Genomic DNA, 22,934 nt, shown 5'->3' on the forward strand with positions numbered 1-22,934 from the left:
TGTTTGATCCGTTGTATCAAATTTGTTTAATAAGTGGTTCTAAAGTGACCCTGAAGGTTGTTAAGTATGAATACGGTCTTATCGTAATGGATTGAATCTTGAAATATAAACGAGATAATCTGCTTATGATTATTTCTATATTCTCTCTCCCTTCATTACGCGATTATTTCAAGTTGTAAGAACTAATTCAGTTTTATTTTTTGTAACTTTGATGCCGATAAGCGTAAAAGAATTCTAAAGCAGCATCTCTTTTCATCTCGAATATCGTCGACAAACGCTATCAGAGATCTTCGTGATTTATCAAAGATCATCGTAACGCTTCAGATTAGGAAACCATTAATGGAGATAAATTTGTCACGAAAGAGATATATTATCTGTTACTAATTATTTGTTTTTCTATTGTTTTCAGCATCTGTATTGTAGAGTTTTTATCTATTGTTGTACTTTTGCATATATCTATCTTAATTATAATGTACTTATATATTTATAATACATACACATACTATTTCCTTTGTCTTATATTTTATTTTAGATAAAATACTTAATTATACCTACCAAAAAAATTATTTTATTTTAAAATTTATTTTTATTTGAAAAAATTTATGTTTCAAATAAAAAAGGATTCAATTAGTATTTTTAATATGATGGCTTTTTTGCTATTTTTAATTATTTTTATTTTCAGGAATAATTCAATGCATTAAAATTTTTTTACAGAAACGAATATTTTCTTTTTAAATGAAGATTTTCGGGATAAGAAAATTAAAGTAAAAAAATAAAACAATTTTTTTAAAATAATGATACACTAAAAATTAATACCTTTTTGTTCTAATATTATGTATTGCAACTTTGATTGAAATATACAGGTTGGGCCAAAAGTCTAGATACAGTCAAATATCTCGAAAACTGAGCCCGATAGATAAAAATGTTTCAGACAAAAGTTGCATGGTTTCGAGGGGGCCACATGATAAAAATATGGACTTGACCTTGAGTGACCTTTTCAAGGTGATATATGATATTGAGAAAAGCATTTTGTTTTCTCTGTAAAATAATATTCAATTCGTATTGTATGTGTATGGACAGGTTTATACATATAAAGGATAAACCCACGCGCAATAGTAGAAAGGACGGGAGAGATATATCTGTCTTGCTGCCTTCGCATTCCAATTTTTATCAAACTTGCGCTTATCTTTCCTCCCTTCCCCTCCCCCTCCTCTTTCTCTCTGACACAGCGACAGAATATTTTTGTTAGAATGGTATATAAATACGATTTGCCACGATTTGTGTTGCGTTTCTCAAATATAGATGATAGATTTTAGAATTAATTTTTTCAATTAGATTCTCTCGAATAATGAATAATATCGAAAATTATTTTTTATATTGGTAGAATTTTAATTGTTATAATTGTTTATCACATCATTATTGATTAGAAATTGATAAAAACATAATGGAAAAAAATTCTCAACATTAAAATAATGTATACACAATATATATATATATACACACAATATTAAAAGATGACGAAAAGATGTCTTTCTTAGATCATCTTTTTGGCAAAGCGAAAAGATGTCCATAACATCTCTTTTCGTTTTATATACTCGCGTGTAAATACCCGGGGTGCTTCGTTGTTGCTACGCGTGACTTGGCGCGAGATACTACCGTGTCTCTCGATTAAGAGATTGTTTTGTCATATTCATGATTTTATTAATTTATACTTCTTAAATCACATTCCACCTATATTCTTCGTTGCACAAGTTTATAAATTGTTGGAGGTAGAAAAATTATTATTTATCATTGCACAACATCGACAGTTAATGTCGACGAGACGCACATCTAAGGATTCGATGTAATTTGAGAGCAATGCAAATGCACTTTACTTCGAGGCTGCATAAACTTAAAGATAACGTGAAATGCGTGTCATTTGACGCATTGTCATCTATTATCAATGGATTCTTCTCAAATTTTCATCGCTATTTTAGACCGAGAGAAGACTCGTCCATTTCTTCTGATCGTTCTGTTATTAGATAAGGATAAAGAATTGCATGTTTCTCGATCTCGGACAGTCTTATTTACTCTCATCCGACAAAATAACTTGTACTTACTTTTATCTACGTACATGTGGATCAAATTGAAAAAAAAAACGACAAGATTCATTCTATGATGTACGTAAAACGGTAAACCAAATCAGAATTTCAACTGATATACATACCTCCGTATATATGTAAGATAAAAAATGTCTATTTTTGTATTTTAGGTAATTGATCAAAATTGAGATTTTAGGCCAGCATGCATAGGCACTATTGTTGAGAATGCCAGGAATGCTGTTTTTCTATTTTAATATTTTTTATCTTGATTTTGTTATTAAAAATAACTATTTTTTAATAAAAAAACATTTTTCTATTTGTTTGAATAAAAATTTTACATTATTTAAAGAAGTATTTTATTTTTCAATTTGCTCTAGACTTCTTTTGTATAAAATCTTTTATTAAATTTGCATTCGCCCAGTGATCTTAACCGTGTAAACATTTCGAAGGGGAGCACTAGCATTATTGCATTTAAAGAAACATATTTGCACACATTTTTATGAGTACGATATTTTGCGATATATTGAGTATATCAGTTTTAGTTTTTGTGCATCTGCTGGTTCCGAAATTGAACAATTGAATTTTCAATTTCAAAGCTTTCAAACACGAGAGAAGAGAGATGAAAAAGACCGAAGAATCGAGACAGCGAATTAATTCGAAGGGAAGAGAACCTAGAGGATTGAGCGAAACATTCGCGCGCGCGCGCATGATCGTAGTAACGGATTAGTTATAAAAGTGACCATAAGCCCGCGAACATATCTATAGGGCCGTGAGTCCGGATCTCGCGACTCACTCCTCCATCCTTGTCTCGCTGCACTACACCCCCTAAGCCGGGGCATCCCCTGCTCACCCCCTTCCAAGTATTTTCTCTCCTCCCCCACCCATTGTTCATCTCTCGTTCTCTGGTCTTGTCATCCTTCTTCTCGTTAGTTCTTGTATCACTTTTACTCTTTCTTTCGTTCTTTTACTTCCCCCCTGCTTTTCTCTCTCATTCTCTTACTGTCGCACTCTTTCTCCCTCTTGTTCATTCTATATCCTTCTTGTTCTCGCTACATCTTTCTCGTTCCCGTTAACCTGAAGCAACGTTCTCGTCGCATGGGGCATGGGGTTCCAGCGCGCAGCGGCCATCTTGCATACCTGAGCCTCCACATTGCTCGTTCCTCGAGGGCAAAAGGGAGAATATCTTAGCGAGACAACGACGGGATGCGCGAGTTGAAGGTGGAAGGATCGCGCGTGGAAGATGGTGAGGAGGGAAGACTGAACAAGTAGATGAGAGGGTGAAAGAGGAGAAGAGGATTGCGGTCGAAGCAGCGGGCCTCAAAAGAGAGCAAGCGGGAGGGAGAGAAAGGCCCTCGTGCGACTAACGAAGAGGCCCATACACCGATAGGCAATGGTATGGCAAAAGGGTAGGGGAACGGGAAAGCGTAAGAAGGGGAGATGGGAAGGAGAACTGAGGTAAGAGCGAAGAAAATGAGCGTTTGGCAAAAGAAAGAGCGACAAAGATAGGAGATCGAACGTTTCTTGACATGAAAGAGAGGAAGCGAAAGAAGAAGAGAGAAAGAGCAATGTTGATAGAAAGAGCGAGGGCGATTATCGGGGAGCAGGGGAACGCGGTAGAGCCACGATGTTTCTCAGAGCGGACAGAGAAGGTGATATCGATAGGGGCCTCGCGCGGAGTGGCCGGGGTAAAGACATAGCCAGAAAGAGAGAGAGGGAGAGAGGGAGAGAGAGAGAGAGAGAGAGAGAGAGAGAGAGAGAGAGAGAGAGAGAGAAGAGAAAAATAGAGAGAGAGAGAGGAGGACAGAGAAAGGATTCGATCGGAGAGGGACGGCGTCAGCTAGCCCGAAGAATGCCTCTCCTGGCAGTGGTTCTGGGACCGGCTCGATTCAGTCGAGTCAGGTCAGTCCTCGGGAAGGCAACATTCTTCTCCGCGGTGTAATTTCCGCGTTTTTTCGGGGCCTTACGTCAGAGAGAGAGAGAGAGAGAGAGAGAGAGAGAGAGAAGAAAAATGTAGAGAGAGCGAGAGGAGGACAGAGAAAGGATTCGATCGGAGAGGGACGGCGTCAGCTAGCCCGAAGAATGCCTCTCCTGGCAGTGGTTCTGGGACCGGCTCGATTCAGTCGAGTCAGGTCAGTCCTCGGGAAGGCAACATTCTTCTCCGCGGTGTAATTTCCGCGTTTTTTCGGGGCCTTACGTCGCGCTCATCGCGGCCCCTTCGCGCGTGTTTATTCCTTTCTATTTCTACTCTCTTCTTCCGCTGTCAAACGTTTCTTCCGCACGAGATTTATCTTCATCCCCCGATAACGCCTACCCCGAAGGGCACGCGCTCGTGCGAACCCGTTGTGTTGCACTCGAGATCGCTACCATCAGCGAACTCGAATGAGCCTCGTATCGCGATCGCGTGAACTTCCTGACGATTTTCGCAAAAAATAGCGCAATCCCTGCGGGTCCAGCGGTGAGTCGCAAACGCGAGAGTGAATCGTAAATTCGAGGCTCGGTCACTAAATTCGTTCGGTCGTATCAATATTGCGCGAGAATACATATATATGTATATATTGATCGCGAATCGTGTTTGTGTGCTTCAAATATTGGATCTCGTCTCTGTGCAGTGTTTACATTGTTGGGCCTAGCGGGCCTAAGCACGGGCCAGTGATAAAACTGTGAATTCTGAAGGATTTGAGTGTTTCGAGAGAGCGATCTCGAGATCGCTACGAAAAAGCAATTGTTCGTTACCATCAAAGATCTTTTTTATTGGAAAAAATTTATATTCTTATATATATATGTATATATATCGAAAGAAAACGAAGAAACTAGCACGTGACGTAGGTATGTATTCTCGAGATACAAGAACTTGAAGAAGAGAATAAGCTTTACATAAGAGAATTCGTTCCTTGGATAAAGAAAGAAGATACGTTCTTTTGATTCATTGATCTCGGATCACTAATCGAAAAAGTGTCCAAACGTCTCGTTTTCGTGTTTGCGAGCCGTTCTCGAGCATCCGTAGACGCGCATTTCGCGAGGCGCGGCTCTCGGCAGGTCACTGCCCTCTCTGCCGGGTGAAGTCTTCTCTCGTATACACTTGACTTTCAGCGGCAAAGAAAAGAGAGAAGAAGAGAGAAGAGAGGGAGGAAACAAGATAAGGAAAGACACAGAAAACGAGAGAGAAATAGGTATAAAGAAAAGGAGAACGAAAGACAGAAAAGAAAGCACCCACCATCTTTTGGTACGTGAGCTTAAATCGGATCTCTCGAGGAAAAAATGCAACGCAACGCCGGACAGAGGACGACGGTTCACGTCATTGCGCGCGATTAAGCTCCATCCTTGGAGGATGTCGCGATACGTGCAATGATGCGCCGATACGTAGACGTGGAAGATGACGACGGGATTATCGCCGGCCACGATCATGAGGAGGAAGAACGACAGATAGTGCGTAATCGGAGCGCGCGATTTTATGCCGACGACGAATCACCGTGAGCCGGAATTTGGCTAAGGCAGGTGGGCGTGTCGCGGTGAGATAGAAGAGATGATCATAAGGGGATTAATGCTCCTGGCCCTTCTCCTGGGATTCCTATCGGACCAATATGGCGGCCAGGTCGTCGGCCAGGACGCGACGGCGGCAGCGGCGACGGCGATGGTGGCGACGGCGGCGTCCGACAACTACTTTACCTTGCATAACCTACCTCAAAGAGTCACGCGGTTAGTGCCACGAAGGTCACCGATGTTGCCGCAGGACAGTACCGCAACGATGGGCCTGGCAATGCAGAGCAGAGCGGTCGACACGCGGGTGCAGCTTGAGGTCAGGGAAGGCGAGCCCAAAGGTACTTTGGTCGGCACGATACCGGTCAAGCCTGATTTTACCTATAGGTTCAATGAGCCGCCTCAAGAATTTGTGCTTGATCCGGAAACAGGCCAGATAAGAACAGCCAAGGTCCTCGATCGCGAAGCTCTGAGCAGCGATCGGTTTGATTTTGTCATATTATCGAGTCAACCAACTTATCCAATCGAAGTGCGAATCTTGGTGCTTGACATTAACGACAACAATCCAGAATTTCCGGAGCCCAGCATCGCGGTAAGCTTCTCAGAATCGGCCGTAACCGGTACCAAGCTGTTGCTGGACGCCGCGACAGACCGGGACACGCCGGAGAACGGTGTGCTAGATGACTATTTTATTGTGGATGGCAATACGGACGGCAAATTTCGTTTGGAAGTTACGGGCAATCCTATCGGTGAGACATCATATTTACACCTCGAGACTACAGGCAAGTTAGATCGCGAGCAGGTAGAGTTTTATTCGCTCAATATTTGTGTGCGCGATCGCGGCCGACCTCCACGTTTAGGTTATTTGTTGGTAAACGTGACGGTGTTAGATGTGAATGACAATTCGCCCGTGTTTCAACAAAGCGATTATGTGGTAGCGTTAAATGAGAGCGCTCCAATCGGCACGAAAGTCCTGACGGTACATGCTACTGACAAGGATTCGGAGGACAATTCGAAATTGACGTATTATCTACCGGACAACGAGCGCAAGTTCACAATCGATCCGGAGGTAGGTACGATCACGACGGCCGAGCAGTTGAGGTGTCCTCAACAAGGCTGCACGATAGCACGTCCTGCTGGCGGTTGCCCCAAAAGCTGCGTTATTACGGTCTTCGCTCGCGATCATGGTTCACCTAGGCAGGACGGTCGTACCTACGTAACGGTGAATCTGTTGGACGCGAATGATCATGATCCTGTAATCAAATTTACCTACTTTCCACCGACCGCGACTTTTGCTACCGTCGACGAAAACGCTGCCAAGGACCAGATTGTCGCTGCGGTAACAGTACTCGACGACGATGAGGGCTTGAATGGCGAGACCAGCATAGAGATACGCGCCGGTAACGAGTTAAGCCATTTTCGGCTAGAGAACACGCAAACTGTCGATATCGTGCGGGTCAATGGCCGGTTGGACCGTGAGGAGATACCCAAGTATAATCTCACGGTGGTCGCCACCGACAAGGGCATTCCGCCCAGATCGGCCACGTCCTATCTCGTGATTCATGTGAACGACGTCAACGATCACGAGCCGGTATTTCAACAGAGTGAATATTCAGCAGTGCTATCGGAACTCGCACCGATTGGTAGTTTTGTCGCCAGCATTTCGGCCACGGACGCGGATTCTGGATTAAATGCGCGGATTTATTACGAATTCGGTTCGGGCAACGAGCAGGGCTGGTTTGCTATCGATGGCGATACCGGCCTAGTCACCACCGTTGCCACTTTGGACCGTGAAGTTCAAGGTAGCATCGAGTTACACGTGTCGGCGTGGGACGGCGGTCCAAACACCAAGTACGCGTCCACACATCTCAAGGTGACAATTCTTGATGAGAATGATGAAGCGCCACGCTTTTCCGAAAACGTCGTCGAAATCACGTTATCAGAGAACACGCCGCCCAACAGTTTAGTAGCTACCCTGACAGCCGTCGACAACGATCAAGGAACCAACGGTAGTGTTGCGTATAGCTTTCATTCCTGTGTCTCACGCGATTATCCCAAGACTTTCGCGCTGGATGCTCTGACCGGTCAGTTGACGACCAAGATTGTCTTAGATCGGGAAACAGTAGCAGAGTACAGAATTCTGGTCATAGCGAAAGATCAGGGTACGCCAGTGCAATCCTCAACCGCCACTGTGGTTCTAACGTTGGAAGACGTTAACGATAACTCGCCGGTCTTCTATCCTTGGAAATATCTAATGCCTATCTCTGAAGATGCTCCAGCAGGCACGACAATAGGTAAAGTGACGGCGACTGATGCCGATGCCCGGGAAAACGCTCAAGTAAAATACATCCTGGAATCTGGCGGTGAAGGTCTCTTCATAGTGGATGAGAGAACCGGCGAGATTGCTCTTCAGGGCTCTTTACGAGCCGCGCACAAAACTCTCTACGAGCTAACCATCTCGGCCAAGGATACCGGCGACCGGTTGGCAGCTAGAAATGCGATAGTGGAAATAATTCGCGAGGAGGATCTAGAACACCTCGAGTTTGAAACTTACAACGGCTATGAATTCCGCGTAACCGAGAATCATGGCGATTGCGACTCCATATCCGGATTCAGTCGAGAGGTTGGTTCGGTACAAGTCACGCAATATAGTAATACCGGCAAGGTAAGCTATGCCATTGTTTTCGGCGATTCTAAAAGCAATTTTAGAATTGACAAAAGTACCGGCGTTATCAGTACTACCGGTTGTCTAGATCGCGAGCGAGTGGCTTATTACAGTTTGCAACTGTCAGCGCGCGCCGATCTCGCGTATGGTCAAACGACCGTTAACATCACCGTACAGGATGTTAACGACAATCCTCCCAGGTTTCCCAGGGGCGAGCGAGGCGATGAAATTTTTCTGCGAGAAAATGCGGCAGTGGGACAGGAAATATGTTTAGCCCGTGCCAGAGATCGTGACGTCGGCGCCAATGCCAGAATCGTCTATTCGCTTACGCACAATCCAGGCGAGCAATTCAGGATCGCCGAAAATTCGGGCATCATCTATTTAAACAAACCAATCCAAGCAACACCTGGTACGATCCTCTATCTAGAAGTGACGGCGACTGATTCAGGTGAATCATCGCTATCCGCTCAGCATCAGATCAAAGTGACGATTGAAGACGTTAACGATCATACGCCAGTCTTTCGGTTGACCAGCTACGAGATCTCGCTGCCGGAGTCCACGCCGGTCAACAAGCGTTTTTTCTCGTTGATAGCTCACGATGCGGACCTCGGCGTCAACGGTAGGATATTATACAGTGTGACTGACGGTAACGTCGAGGGTCGTTTTGGCATTTTTCCGGACGGTCAGCTCTATGTGAAGAACGCGCTGGATCGCGAGGAACGAGACTATTACGCACTCGAGGTCACTGCGTCTGATCAAGGCAGTCCTTCGCGAAGTTCCGTTGTTCCGGTAGTGGTGCACGTGATCGACGAGAACGATAATGCGCCCGAGTTCACCAACAGCAGTTTTAGCTTCCATCTACGTGAGAACGAGCCGCCCGACACCTTCGTCGGTAAGCTGTTGGCCACCGATCGTGATGTCGGTCGTAATGCCGATCTAATATTCTCGTTGCCGGCTAGCCAGCAAGACTTTGTGGTCGATCCGAGGAACGGTTTCGTTAAATCGCTGCGCGTATTCGATCGCGAACTCCTGGTGACCAACACCGGCGGCAGCTATGTCACCTTAGAGGCCACTGTCACCGATAATGGTGTCAATCACCTTCGTGATCGCGTTAAGGTCACCATCCATATCACCGATGTAAACGACAATGTGCCACAATTCCAGCGTTTGCCTTATCGAGTACAAATGAGCGAAGGCGCCGTGATCGGCACGCAGCTGTTGAGAGTATATACAACCGATGCCGACGAGGGTTTGAACGGTGACGTGTTTTATTCATTGGAGGACGGCAATCAGCACGGTCATTTCATAATTGACGAAGCCACAGGACAGATTTCGCTGGTGAAAGAACTCGATCGCGAGACGTCCGACACCTATGTATTGACTGTTGTGGCGCACGACGCCGGTCTCGAGACGCGTTTGTCATCCAGCGCAACTGTCTACATCGAAGTACTCGACGAAAACGACAATGTGCCGCGTTTTATCGACAATAAATCCCGTATTTCCGTGCTGGAGACCACGCCGATCAATACCGAATTGTTGCGGTTCAAGGCCACTGACAACGATCTCGGACCCAACAGCGAGCTGACATTCGCCATATCGGCCGGTAACAGAAGGGATACCTTCTATATCGATCCACTGACTGGTATCCTGTATTTACGAAAATCGCTGGATTATGAGGAGCTGGAACGTTACACACTGAACGTCACCTGTGGCGACGGTGGTCACCCAAGGCTTAGCTCGATTACCAGTCTGATTGTCGAGGTGATCGATACCAACGACAATCCACCGGTATTTCCGAATACGGCAATAGTGCGTCAGATACGCGAAGGTATTCCCGTGCGAACGCCGATCGTCACCATCACCGCCGAGGATCCGGATTCGGGCGACAACGGCATGGTCAGTTACTCGATTCTCAACCAAGATCCGGAGGACCAAGTGCGGCGTTTCGGTATCAATCTGTCGAGTGGCGTAATTCATACATTGCTGCCGATTGATCGTGAGGAAGTAGACACCTTCAAACTCGTAGTAGTCGCGACCGATCGAGCGCAGCCATCAAGCGCGCGCTTGTCCGCAGAGAAGCTAGTAATTGTGATCGTCGAAGACGTCAACGACAACGCGCCGTTATTCGTCAGTATGTCTGCAGTAGTGTTACCGCCGCTGCGCACTGGCAATCTCAACCATTATCAGTCATCGATCAAGGAAATCGTGGTCACGCAGCTGGTCGCCCGCGATCTCGACTCCAGCACGAACGGCCTGGTGACGTACGAATTGCTCCGTTCGAACGTCAACTATTTGGATATGTTTCGTATTCACCGTAGCACCGGACAGCTCACCATGAGATTTCCGCGATCATTCTCGAAGAGGAGCGGTCTCTTCGAACGGATATTTAAATATCAGGTCGGTGTCCGAGCGACGGACGAAGCGGTCCAGACGGAACGTCGTTCGTCGGAGACTTACGTGACCTTGATCGTGCCAGGCGAGGACGGCGATGATCAGCCGATCTGGGAACACCGGGGTCAGATCGAGGGCAGCGTTTATGAGAACGAACCGGTCGGTACCAGCATTCTGCGTGTGAGCGCGCGCAACCGACGCTCGAACATCGAGCTCGAGTATTACGTGACGAACGTGACCGCCGGCGGCGGGCCCGACGACGGGCTCCAGGTCGATCGGCTCTTCGACATCGACACGAAGACCGGCGTGCTATCCACCGCGGCCAAGCTCGATCGCGAAACCGGCGTCCAGTGGTATGAGGTTGAACTGTACGCCATCGGCATAGGCGGCACCAGGCCCAGTACGACGTCCACCAAAGTGAGTTTACGTTTGGTTTTTTGATTGATCGTCTCGGTGATATTAATGATGCTTCCTTCGTCGGCTCCTGAAAGATAGTCGGTGCTTTTTGTCGGTCTGCCAGTCTTTCTCCTCTCCTCCCTCGTCCCATAATGTAATTTCTCGATTGCCGGATAAGACCCCTTCTCGCGGAACGAGCGAACGAGTCCGGATTGTCATCGACGGCGCAAGATTCAGCAGGGATATTTTAATTGCTAAAAATCATATGATACGAGATATATATGATGGACTCCAAAGAATGATTGACAGATTTTTTATTTATTGTTAGTGGATAATTTCTATAGATTTATTCCTATAGCTAGATGAATAATTAAAGTTATTAAAACGTTGAGTATACTGACTGAATGAACATACTCAAAATAGAAATGTTATATTAATTGCCGAAAAAATTGTTGCACAAAGAAGTGTTGCTTTAATTTATATTTTTTATTGTTTTAATTTGCTTTTACTATATAATTAATAACATAAGAAAAATTTTATTTTTAATTAACTATTAATATGCAGAAAAAGCAAATTTAATCAATAAAATATACATTAAAAAACAATACTCGTTTGTAACAATTTGTGTAAGATATTTCTTTCTCTCTAAGACTAAATAATCCTTTTAATAGTGACGATACTCGTAACGATGTCATAATGATTAAAAATCTTCGATCTTTAATTCGTGATATCTCGATAATTATTTGTCGGAGAATAAAATGATAAAGAAATTCTTGGATTGGTTTGGTTCCAGAAATATTTTATTAAAATTGTCCCCCTTTCGCTATATGTATACAGCAACTAATGTGTTTACAATACGCATATTTGTTAACGTGTCGAAGAAAAGAGAAATAAGCAAGAAGTCATAAAAGAATTATTTTATTAATTTTGCGTTGGATAATCTTGTATTAAATATTGATTGACTAATAATGAACAGTATTCTGATTTGAATTCCTCTAGTATATTACGCATGCATAATGAAACGTCGTTTCATTAGTAATACGTCTAAAGAACCTTATAAAAGTTTTAGTTCGATATTACGAGACATAATAAGAAATGTGTCAGAGTCGTTCTTGTTTCCCTGGCAACAGCGTTGGCCCTAAATTTAAAATTATCAATCAAGATACAAGACCATTTTGATTTTTAAATAATTATTAATTTGATATTATATTAAATAATAAGCATCCTACAAAATAGCATCTCTTTTGACGTCGGTTTTCAACCACCGTAGCGTATTGTATTATGTGTGTAATATATACATCTTTCTTTATTCGCAAGATGAGCCTAACACATTCGTGAAAGAGAGAGAGAGAAAAAGAGAGGAGGAAAAAAGAGTGAAAAAGGGGGGAGGGAGAGAGAGAGAGATATTCTCGAGAGAAGCGATAGATGGAAGGACAACACACGTGCGCGAGGAGAAGGACGAGCTTCTTTCATGAAGTAGGGAGAAAGAGGAGGATGTGGAGAAGGATGAGAAGGAGGGAGATCGTGAATACGAACGTTTTACAGCCGGTTCAGTGCTGCATAAATAGGGTTTAGGATCAGGGACGTTTTCTCAAATTACAGGGCGCGTTTCAAATTTATACGAAAGTATCGCGCTGTGCTGCCACCGTCGCCGCCATTTCGCCTCGTTTTATTAGAACAAAGCTATCCTAATTAATTTGCGCTTTTATTCTACTCTAATACAGGATGTCCTGCAATTCGCGATTTTATCTTTCGGATAGAAATGTCATTTGAATTATAGTCGCGACCTTTAATTTTCCTTCTCTTTTAATTTGTAGAAAATTCTTATGGCTATCTTTCGACAGTGCTCGTGTGATTTAACTTTAAAAAATTATTTTTTTGTTGTTTGCAAATATTTGTTAGAAAACCGCGCGATCCAAGGGTTAAGTCGATACAAGGGTAGTCGAATACATCGCTATTTTATTTTATATATGTCTTGCACAAAATTGTTTAAAAAATTGGGGGTTTCATCGGTACCGATACGCCATCGCGGTCCAGTCCTGCCGCGGAATTGAAGTGTAGATGAGGTCGGTGAGATGGTGAAAGATGAGGAAGAGGAGGCGACTGTAGCGGAGAGAGTCGGAGAGAATAAACGACAAGATGAACCGCGTGCCACGAAATCAACTCGGATTCGGGTTCGGGCCCCAATGCTCTTTCTTCTCGCTCTCCCGGAGGTTCTCGGAGGACTCGAGAAAAACTTGATCTTGGATGAGCAGGCGCAGCCCTTATACCACCGCGCTCGCATCGGGATCTCAAAACTTCCGAGAGACGCGCGGTCGGTCCTATCTGTATCCTCGGTGTGTGCCACTTGCTGCTTTATTTAATTCTAAAGATCCTTTTCCTCGATTTCCTTTTCCATTCTTCTTTCTACTGTCTACTGTCATCTCCTTAGCTTCTCATTGTGCATCTTCGTCTTCGCGATTACACGTTCACCTTTTTTTTTCTTATAATATGTATCAATAAAAATGCTACACAGTTAAAGTAATTAAAAGTAATAAAATTTATCAATACAAAGAAACTTGGCGCTGTTGTGGGAACAAATAATAATATTTTGAATAATAATAAATTATTATTAATATGTATCTCTAACTATTGCGCATTAAAAAATTAAAATACGTGAAAATTATTCCACATAGCAGTGACAGATATTTAAGGGTGCAAAAATTGGGCTAACATCGATTTTTCTATCGGTTTTCTATTGAGACTATAATTGACTGTTGATCGACAACTCCACATTTTAATTGTGGTTTAATTAATATATATACTCGCAATTAGAGAATGGTGGACGACTCGTGTATAGATACACGGTCCATTTCGCTGTGTTTCTTGCGTGACTTTGCGCGAGACTCTACCGTGTCTCTTGATAAATAGCACCGCTTGCCACTCTTTTTCTTTGTCTCTATTTCTCTTCCTTTCGTCGCATCTTCCTCTTCTCTTACGATCATCACTCGCTGTGGGATCCCCGATTCTTCAGGAATCGCCGACTCTGCAGTTCGGACGTTTTTGCTACGCTTTCGGGACCTGCTCTTCTGGTCCCGCGCTCCCCGTTTTCTCGAGGTCTTCTCGGGACCGTTCGGCCCGGGTCCGGGCTGCTTCTCCCCCGCTTTCTCTCTCTCTCTCTCTCTCTCTCTCTCTCTCTTACGGGCTAAAGCTGTGCTGTTTTTCGTCGCGCGGATGGCATTATCCATGGCTTCGTCTACGTCGACGGCTTTTTGTCTCGGGGATCACGACGGGGTTGTGAAGGCGGCCTTTTTCTCATACGAAGTCATATATAGAGTCGAAACCCTCGAAGCACGCCCTTTGTCTAAGCTCTTTGTACCAGACGGCACTTCTGCTCTGCGAAGGCCGTGCTTCCCACGAAGCGTAACTTCAATTATCGCGCAATGGGGTTCGCGTCGGGATGCAGACGTATGGCGAAGTAGGTATATATCTCGCGATGCCGCCGCGCCGATGACTTCAACGCACGTGTGTCCGTGCCTTCGACTCCTCCGGAACGCAATAATTTTCTGTTCACGCTGAATATTCAACTTCAAGATCCATTATATGTACAGACCGTGTTCCAGAATTTTATTGGATGTGTTTCTAATCGCAGTTATTTCGGTCAATTTAATTTTCATTTAAACGAAGCTTTGCATAGCGTTTTATTTAATTTTGTTTTCTTTTAAAACTTTAAATATTAAAATTCTATTAAAAGAAATAATACGAAATAATCTTGGGTTATTACAAAATGCATTTTTATTCTGAAGCTTAGTTTATAGCTAGTAAGTCCTTCATCTTCAATTATTTGACACTTAATTATATAACATTGACATTTATGCAGGAGAAAAATCGATCTAAATTCAGCTAAAAAAATCTGTAGCGAGAAAAACTTGTAATAACAATAAACATAAAAAGAAGGCAATTTTATAAAATTTTCACATCACTTCAAAATAAATCCATTGAGATACATTGTAGCTACATTTCCCTCAGAATTACAATTAGGCGGGTACATAAAGCCACTACACTCTTGCCAAGCTCGAACGAGGACGTCGGCATTTGATTTAAGGAAGTGGCCGTAAACGTGATGTTAACGTATACTCGTACAAAGGTGTGAGATCCGAATCGTTGACCCGCACGTCCGTCCTCGCGGCCATGGGTGGGTCTCGCGCGAAATGTGGGCGTGTGATATTCATTTTTCCGGCGGATAAATATATCTACGTACGGGATGGAACGAACGAGCATAATGTCCGCGCTAACGTATACGCGCGCGCGCGCGCGCGCGAGAGAGAGAGAGAGAGAGAGCGAGCGAGTGTCTAATAATAGCCGGCAATAATTACGACCGACCGTCGTGATTAATAATGCACGGTTAAACGCATTAAAGCCCCGCAATTAACTCTTTCTATTTTGCAGACTCGCGCGGCCGTTACGCGATCGCTTTAGCGTGTTTGCAGATTATTTGTTATCCGTTACGGTTGCGCGAGAGCGATGCGAGGATATAAACTATGGTGTGTCCGGCGCTATCCACAAAGTGACAGCTCGAGCCGTGATTTAAAAGGCTGCCAATTTAAAGCTTTTTCGAGTATGTTATATAGAGAAAAAATTAAAAGAAATTAAAATTAAATTAAATTAAATATTGAACACAAGTCTTTCTCTCACACAAATATTTATATAAGAAAGTATCGTTATTACTAATGCTCGTAATTTCTCTCTCTCTCTCTCTTTCTATTTATATAACGATAACTTTAGTTCCTTAGTTTTCTATTCTTTCTTTACGTATTTCAAACGAAAGATCAGCAGAAGATATTTCGAGATGAATTTTATCAAACAGTTGATAAAACTGGAATTTGCTAATATCAAAAGTAAAGTCAATGAGTCGCGTTAAATATCATACGCGCATTTCCTTGATTATATTTTACGACGACTATTAAAATTCTTTGGTTGTGTTGAACGGATTAAAATTTAATGCTGCTTAATAAAATATCGAAAACAAATATCTAATATATAATATTGCTTCATGTTAGCTAATTATAATGAACTCAATCTCTTTTTTTTTGCTTTGTTTTATTATTATGTATCAATAGCGATATATGATCAAACAATCGCTTCTGGCATCCACGGTTGGACGAAATCTTACTCCGTTATTCAAGCATCAAGATTATCATTTAATACTTTTATATTCTGACCAGCTGAGACAAAAAAAATCAAAGATTCGTTGGACGACGATTTTCTTTTTCTCTCTCTCCTTCTCGATTGCCCCTATCGGGAGATCTTCGGCGAGAGATGCGGCATGCCTGTTAAAAAAAAAAAAATAGGAAAAAAAGAGCAGAAGAAAAAAGCGGCGCTCGCGAATTCGCAGTTTCCACTTAATTATTCAGGACGAAGTTTACAGGCAATTAATTATACGCAGATATGATCTCATATCTATATCTGCTCGCGGACGCGGGACTTTTCGGTGCCTCCTCTCTCGTATTAGCGCGCCGTCGTCTGCTCACTCGACCAGTTGATGTCTCGATCATCTGTCATCCCGGCATCACAATTTGAGTATGTGCGATACATGGCCGAAAAGAAAATGTTAAAGCAACCACACTTTATAATTCTTAATTTTTAAAAAATGTTTAATTATATAGATTATTTTTATAATTATCATGTAGTTGTACTACATGTAGCTTCAGATTTTCTCCCTCTCTCCCTCTTTGAAAAAAAGCAAAAATTTAAGAGAAAGATAATATTGTTGTGTTCGTGTTAAAATCAATTTTAATTTAAAATACGGATCTGTTATACAAATTCAATATTGAATCGTATGAAAATGTCTCTGACAAAAGCAGGGTGATCTTGACGACGACGAGGCGTCAACAGAAAAAAAGAGAAGAATCTTACACTATTTAATTTCGTGAAGAACTTAATGTAGAAAAGTATTTGAAAATTTGAAAGTAGTGCTTCTCGTATGATTCTTATATTTGGCCATTTTCGGCATCCTATTGCCGTTCTTATCGCCATTACTTATCTCATTGCCGGTCACGGACAAAATAGCAGGGTTCGGTCTATCTGTTAATGAACCTTTCCGGTGAGGAGCGGGTTTTATAGCACAGAAAACGAACGATTTCTCTGACGATACACTTATATAGTGGACGCACGCTGCTCGATCCGACTCACGAGAGTCGGAATAAAGAAAGAACGCAGGAGAAATGGCATCTTTAATGCTACGCTAATCTTCTGCTCTTGCTCATCATCATCATCCGCCGCCGCCGCCGCCGCCGCCGCCGCCGCCGCCGCCGTCGTCCGTCTGTCTGTCTGTCTCGTCGTGCTGTTGTTCGCGTCCGCTCGTAATCACAATCGTCATCCCGTTCATTTTTCAACGTCTTCTTTAGAAGGCCACGGCAAGAAGAAGAATCGGAACTGGACAAGGTAGGGAAGGAGAAAAAGGATCGAATCAGCAGGCGTGAAGTGTAGCGAGCGTCAAAACATCTCCCTCGGCTGCTTATCACCCCGGTGATAAGCCGAGTCGGAAGAAAATCCTAGTTAGAAATTCGTCGACAACAAATGCGCGCCATATTGGAGCAAATGTATCGGTGAATAATCAATTAAAAAAATGGAACATTATAAATATATGTAATATATCGATCGGGCACAGAAATAGTCACGGCGATGGGGATCGCAAGAAGAAAGATCGCCTTTTACGGCAGGTACCGATGGCGCAGCATCAAGTAGCATCTACGTGTAGCGTTGCGATACCAGACACGTCGGAGAGAATGCAGATCTCAACGTCGATAGATTTTTCGGGACCGACATTTTTGACGGATTCGATGGCGCGGATCCGCGACGGCGCGGTTGAAATATTATTCCCACCATTCGGGTTGCGTGGATCGGATCGGTGGAATTGTCGCCGTGGAATACTACTCGCAGCGGGACGCAGTATGGCGACTTGGAGATTCGTCTATTGAAATCACACACGAGACGTCCGCCGCGTGTGCAACAAAAAGGACCAAATTCCAGAACCGCATACCGTTTCTCCACGGACCATCGTATGAGGGAATATCTCTCTGGGATCTTTCTTTCTCTCTCGCGCGTTCTCCCTTTGTCCTTTTTTTCTTCCTCTCCCCCTCGGCTGGCTCTTTCAAAGAACCTCCACTTCTACTGCCACTCAGCTCGTCTGAAAACGCATGGGCACCGGCGGCACATTGTGTGTTGCTCATAATCTCTACCTGCTTGTTCCTCTCCTGCTTGGACGCTCGGATGCAAACACTCGGCAAGGCAGGTACAAGCGGGACACCTCACTAATTCGTCGGTAACCTGACGAATCCTGCGATTATGGCCGGCGCGATGCTACCTCGCTGATCTATGACTACATTCATAGATATTTTTAGTCTCTGGTCTTTTTCCGTCGAAGGACACTTGGATATTTAAATACTTGTTGCTGTAATATCTTAATCTCAGATGAATAACAACACGAATCTTTTAATATGAATATATGGGATTATATAAGACGTGTAATCTGAAAAAAAGTTAAAACTGAAAAGAAATAACGAGGAAAAATTAAATTTTATTTACATTATGTAATATTTCTAACATATAAATACAATTTTTTTATTAATGAAAGAGATACGAATAGAAATAAAAATATAAATATGAGAAACAGGAATCAATTTTGTCTTTATCATGATCCGCTAGGACTAATAGTGATTTTGGTTTGTAAATGCGTATCAAATATTGATACAAAAAAGGACAATAAAAAATTATTACTTTTTCCAGCCGTATATGTAATACAAATATTCGAATATTAATCATTTCTGTATTTCGGAACGTTAATTGCGCGAAACTGTCAGATTTGTCAAATTTAGTTTATCCGTCTCTCTGTCGGAATTAATTGAACCTTGCGGTAGCTCTTTGCATTTTTATGAAATCCAGCGAAAAGCGTCCAAGCGTGTTTTTTTTACGCATTTGGATACTTGATTGCACTTTTTAAATTCGCATAGCTCGCAAAAAATTCTCCTTCTCTCTCTCCACTCTCTTTTTCTATTACAACTATCGGGGGGACATAAAGAGCAATAGAAAAGAAGAGATATTTGGGTAACATCGAGTTTACAACACAAGCGCATGTTTGATTATTACACACCAGATATTAATGAAGCAATTGTTTCTGCCAACATTCGAAAATATGCAACGCTATATCGCCCTGATTGTATGATTGTTTTACGTTGCTTTATGTTAAAATAAGAACGAAAGATGGGGGTAATTTTATCATGTTGAAAAAGAAAGAGAAATGCTATTCTCCTAATTGAATCAACTAAAAATTCACCGAGACACACGAAATCTAGTGTTTCATTGTCGATGTCAGCGCGGCAAGATTGTTTACAACTCGTTTTCTCTCGAATTGGGCCTAGTATTTCACGAGTTTCCGGGAATGCTTCTTTTTGGGCGATCAGAGACTGCATCTTCTCTATGGTTGATTCGAGTTATTCTCCAATGTTCATTGTATGTCGTCCGTAATTCCTACCTGCTTGTCCGAGATTTGACATGAGCACGCCCATTATTGTGCGATGGATAGATCCTCTACTACTTGTCAAGTATCGGACACTTTCTAACAAGAGACAATCTTAATCTCGGATCCTACGATATGCTAGATTTCACCGACAGATCCTATTCGTCCTTTTTCGCACGTTAAGCGTTAGGAAAATACAATTGTCAATGATCGGAAATAATGCCGTTTTTTTTCGTGAGAAAAGAGATTATTCAGTTGGTTCACGCCGAAAAGCTGAAGATCAACTATTTGAAGAGTAATAAAATCTAAGATTCAGAATTTTTATGTTTTAAGACAAATATATTTGTTTTTACAAACATTATCTCAGAGATTATAAAAGAGTAAAACGATCCAATGTGAGCGGGTCTGACTTGCGTTTATATTCGATGATATCCATGTCCTCATGCGATTTAAAGAGTCGCAGCCGAGTGGCCCGAGGATCGCCGAAAAAAGTCCTGGATTACGGACATTATTCAATTATGACGTCATTAGGAGCTTGTCGTGCTTCCTAAAACATTATTGGACAGTTTCTTCTTCTTTTTCTTAGAGAGTGCGAACGAATCGGCGTGCGATAAAAGCATATGTCTTGCATGAACTTTTTTTTTTTCTACGTCGTAAATATTGCAGCATGATAGACGTTAATATACATGCTGTTTTTTAAGAAAATTATTCGTGTCCAACTCGTTTATAAATAACTCGTTTCGAAATGCGACAGTAAAAATACATTAGTACTATCATTATATTTATTAACAAAAATATTTCATTGTTAATAATACTTGCGTATATAATTAAATATAAATTTATATAACCACGACAAAATAATGCTGCAAGTAAGAAATAATCTATAGCGAAACGGCAATCAAAATCGTATTTTTCTCGTTCCATCTATTGTTATGTTTTTCGCCACATCGATGTCGCTAATTCACTTTAATTACCCAGTCGATCACCAAGGGGATGGGACATATCAATTTCTGCAACGAAGGCGCTTTTAACGCGGCGTGCGTTGTGGAAAGAGCGATTCCCCGAAGAGGGCCAGTATCTTTTCATAATCACGGGCGACCTTCGCATAGTGATCATTCCCTGGGAACTATGTGTCCCAGAGGTAAAATACTACTCGGCTGGTCCCCCGCTTTTTATCTCAGTTGGCTCAGAAGCGCGCGCGCTCGCTAATGACCGCCAGATACGGCCAAGTCTCACCGTTTCGGGGACGCGCATCTCGACAGATTTCGACTCGAGGGATCTATACGCGTCTTATGCGTCTTACTCCTTTTGTCCCGATAAATTCGGACCACACTTGAATAACACGCCGCATGATTATTCGCTAATTGTGAAAATCGCGCTGGGCTTCATGTTTCGGCGAACATAAAATTAAATTTTCCGTGATTTATACTAATATAAATTATTATTATTATTAAAATTATTATTTTTCATGTTTTCAAAATATTTCACATTAAAAAATATATTTATATTTAATGTAAGCAAAACTAGTTACCGAGAAGATTACATACACTATTAAAAACTGTTAAGATAGAACTTGATGGACAATGTATATAATACATTTTCCTCAACGTACGAATGTTGACGATAATATTTTCGTCTCTTTTTGCGCTCGGTTTTTATCCCGTTCCCCCACCTATTGTTGTAGTAGCGCGCAGCTAGGGTTGCCATACGTCCTCTTTTCCCCGGACACCGTCCTCTTTTTTAGGGCGTCCGGGGGGATTTTTCGAATGTGTCCGGGGTAATTATGAATGTCTGGGGTTTAAGAATATTCATAAATATTCTGCTTTTTAGATTTAATTAACCACATCATATTCAATCACTTCAATACAATTTAAGTTATCAACCATTTGTTTTTTTATTTTTATGCGTGAATCTAATAATAAAACTTCTTTTAAATTAAAAACATGTTTAATTTATTCCTTTTACTCTAAGTACTAATGAAAATGAGATCTAAAATAATTATTAATTTATTGTTATAAGTTATAAGCAACTTGCTAACCTATTCGCATTTTTGTATACGTCCGGGGTTGCAAGCGAAATGTCCGGGGTTTCTGAGCTATAAGTTCTAGTTTTGAAAATTTTATTATGGCAACCCTACGCGCAGCCAACTACGCTACACCGACATATCAAGCATATAAACAAAGACGCGTCGCTATTTCTTTCATAGTATCTGTTGTCTTCAGTGCTGAATGTATCGCTTTCTCTCTCTCTGTAGCTCCAACTCTTATTTGTCTACGACGGAAATCCTGATTTTCATTCACTTCTACGAGATTCTGATCTAGCCGTTTCTTCGCGTATGTATTAGCTTTCAGCATATCATAAGGTAATAACTCGATCCAATTACTTTACGCAATCCGTCCGTTCCACTGTTATTATATATCAGAATGGCGGAATTCTTACATAAATATATGCCGTATCACGCGAGTTAAGCTCGTTCACTAGACGTTACAGCAAATATATTAAAGTTATTAAGTTTATTTTACATTTCAAAAGGGGGAGAAGGGAGGAGGGCATTTTAGAAAATTTATAATTTCAGAAAGAATCTTAAATATAATTTTAATTATGTAATTCAATTATGTGTATCAAAATATAGACAGGATTTTGTTATTGGACTTTTGTCGTAAATTACAAATGGGTTTAAAATGAGTTTAACATCAATATTGATTTTGCAATTGTGTCTTTAAAATTACTTCGACTCGATTTTTCACTGTCAAATAAATTGCATAGGCATTTCCGCGCGATATTTTATCCTTTCAGCACACATTTATCTCACATAAAATTAATGTATCATGGGGCTCGTACACATACATAATATACATTGTACGGTCACGATTATTTAATAAGCACGCGAAGGACGTGTTGTGTGAATTGAATTCGACTTCGCCAGTCGCGTTATGATTTCACTCGGTTGCGAATCGCATCTCGCGTCCGAATCCATAATTGGCAGTTTGCGGGTGTATGTCGCGTAACGAGTGGCACTCTGGGGAAATAAAGTCGCAAATTTTGTGATACATTATATAAAATAGCATTACAGTCATTACAGGATATTTCACCTTTTATATGTCACAATATGACAAACTAAATTATAAATTATATCTCGCGCGTTTGGCTTTTTAATGAGTCTGTTTTAATATCTGTACAGAATAATAAAGAAAATCGACTTAAGTAAGAAAATACAAAATTCATGTAAAAAGAAGGTTTTCTTAAAATTCCGGAAGCGCTTCACGTGGAATAAAATCGTGTTAATCACGAGATGTATCTTTGAAACCAAATAATTTTTATTTATTTAAAACAATTTTGGAATAAGTATTGCTCTCTCGAAAATATCGGCTATTCGAATTAAAATTAGATCCTGTGTATATGTATATCTAATCTTTTCGCTTACAAA

The 22,934-nt window shown here is 41.8% G+C and overlaps 1 protein-coding gene across 1 annotated transcript in view; it reads left to right on the forward strand.

The window, feature by feature from the left end:
• Positions 1 to 5,838: 5,838 nt before the first annotated feature.
• The window catches only part of LOC115238111 (cadherin-related tumor suppressor), a 98,150-nt gene continuing 81,054 nt past the window's right edge, over positions 5,839 to 22,934 (forward strand). The window contains 1 exon segment of the mRNA XM_029811674.1: positions 5,839 to 11,031. Within this exon segment, the coding sequence (XP_029667534.1) occupies positions 5,839 to 11,031 (5,193 nt within the window).

Source organism: Formica exsecta, unplaced genomic scaffold (assembly GCF_003651465.1).
Source record: "Formica exsecta isolate Colony F162 unplaced genomic scaffold, ASM365146v1 scaffold32, whole genome shotgun sequence".
Taxonomy (NCBI): Eukaryota; Metazoa; Arthropoda; class Insecta; order Hymenoptera; family Formicidae; genus Formica; species Formica exsecta.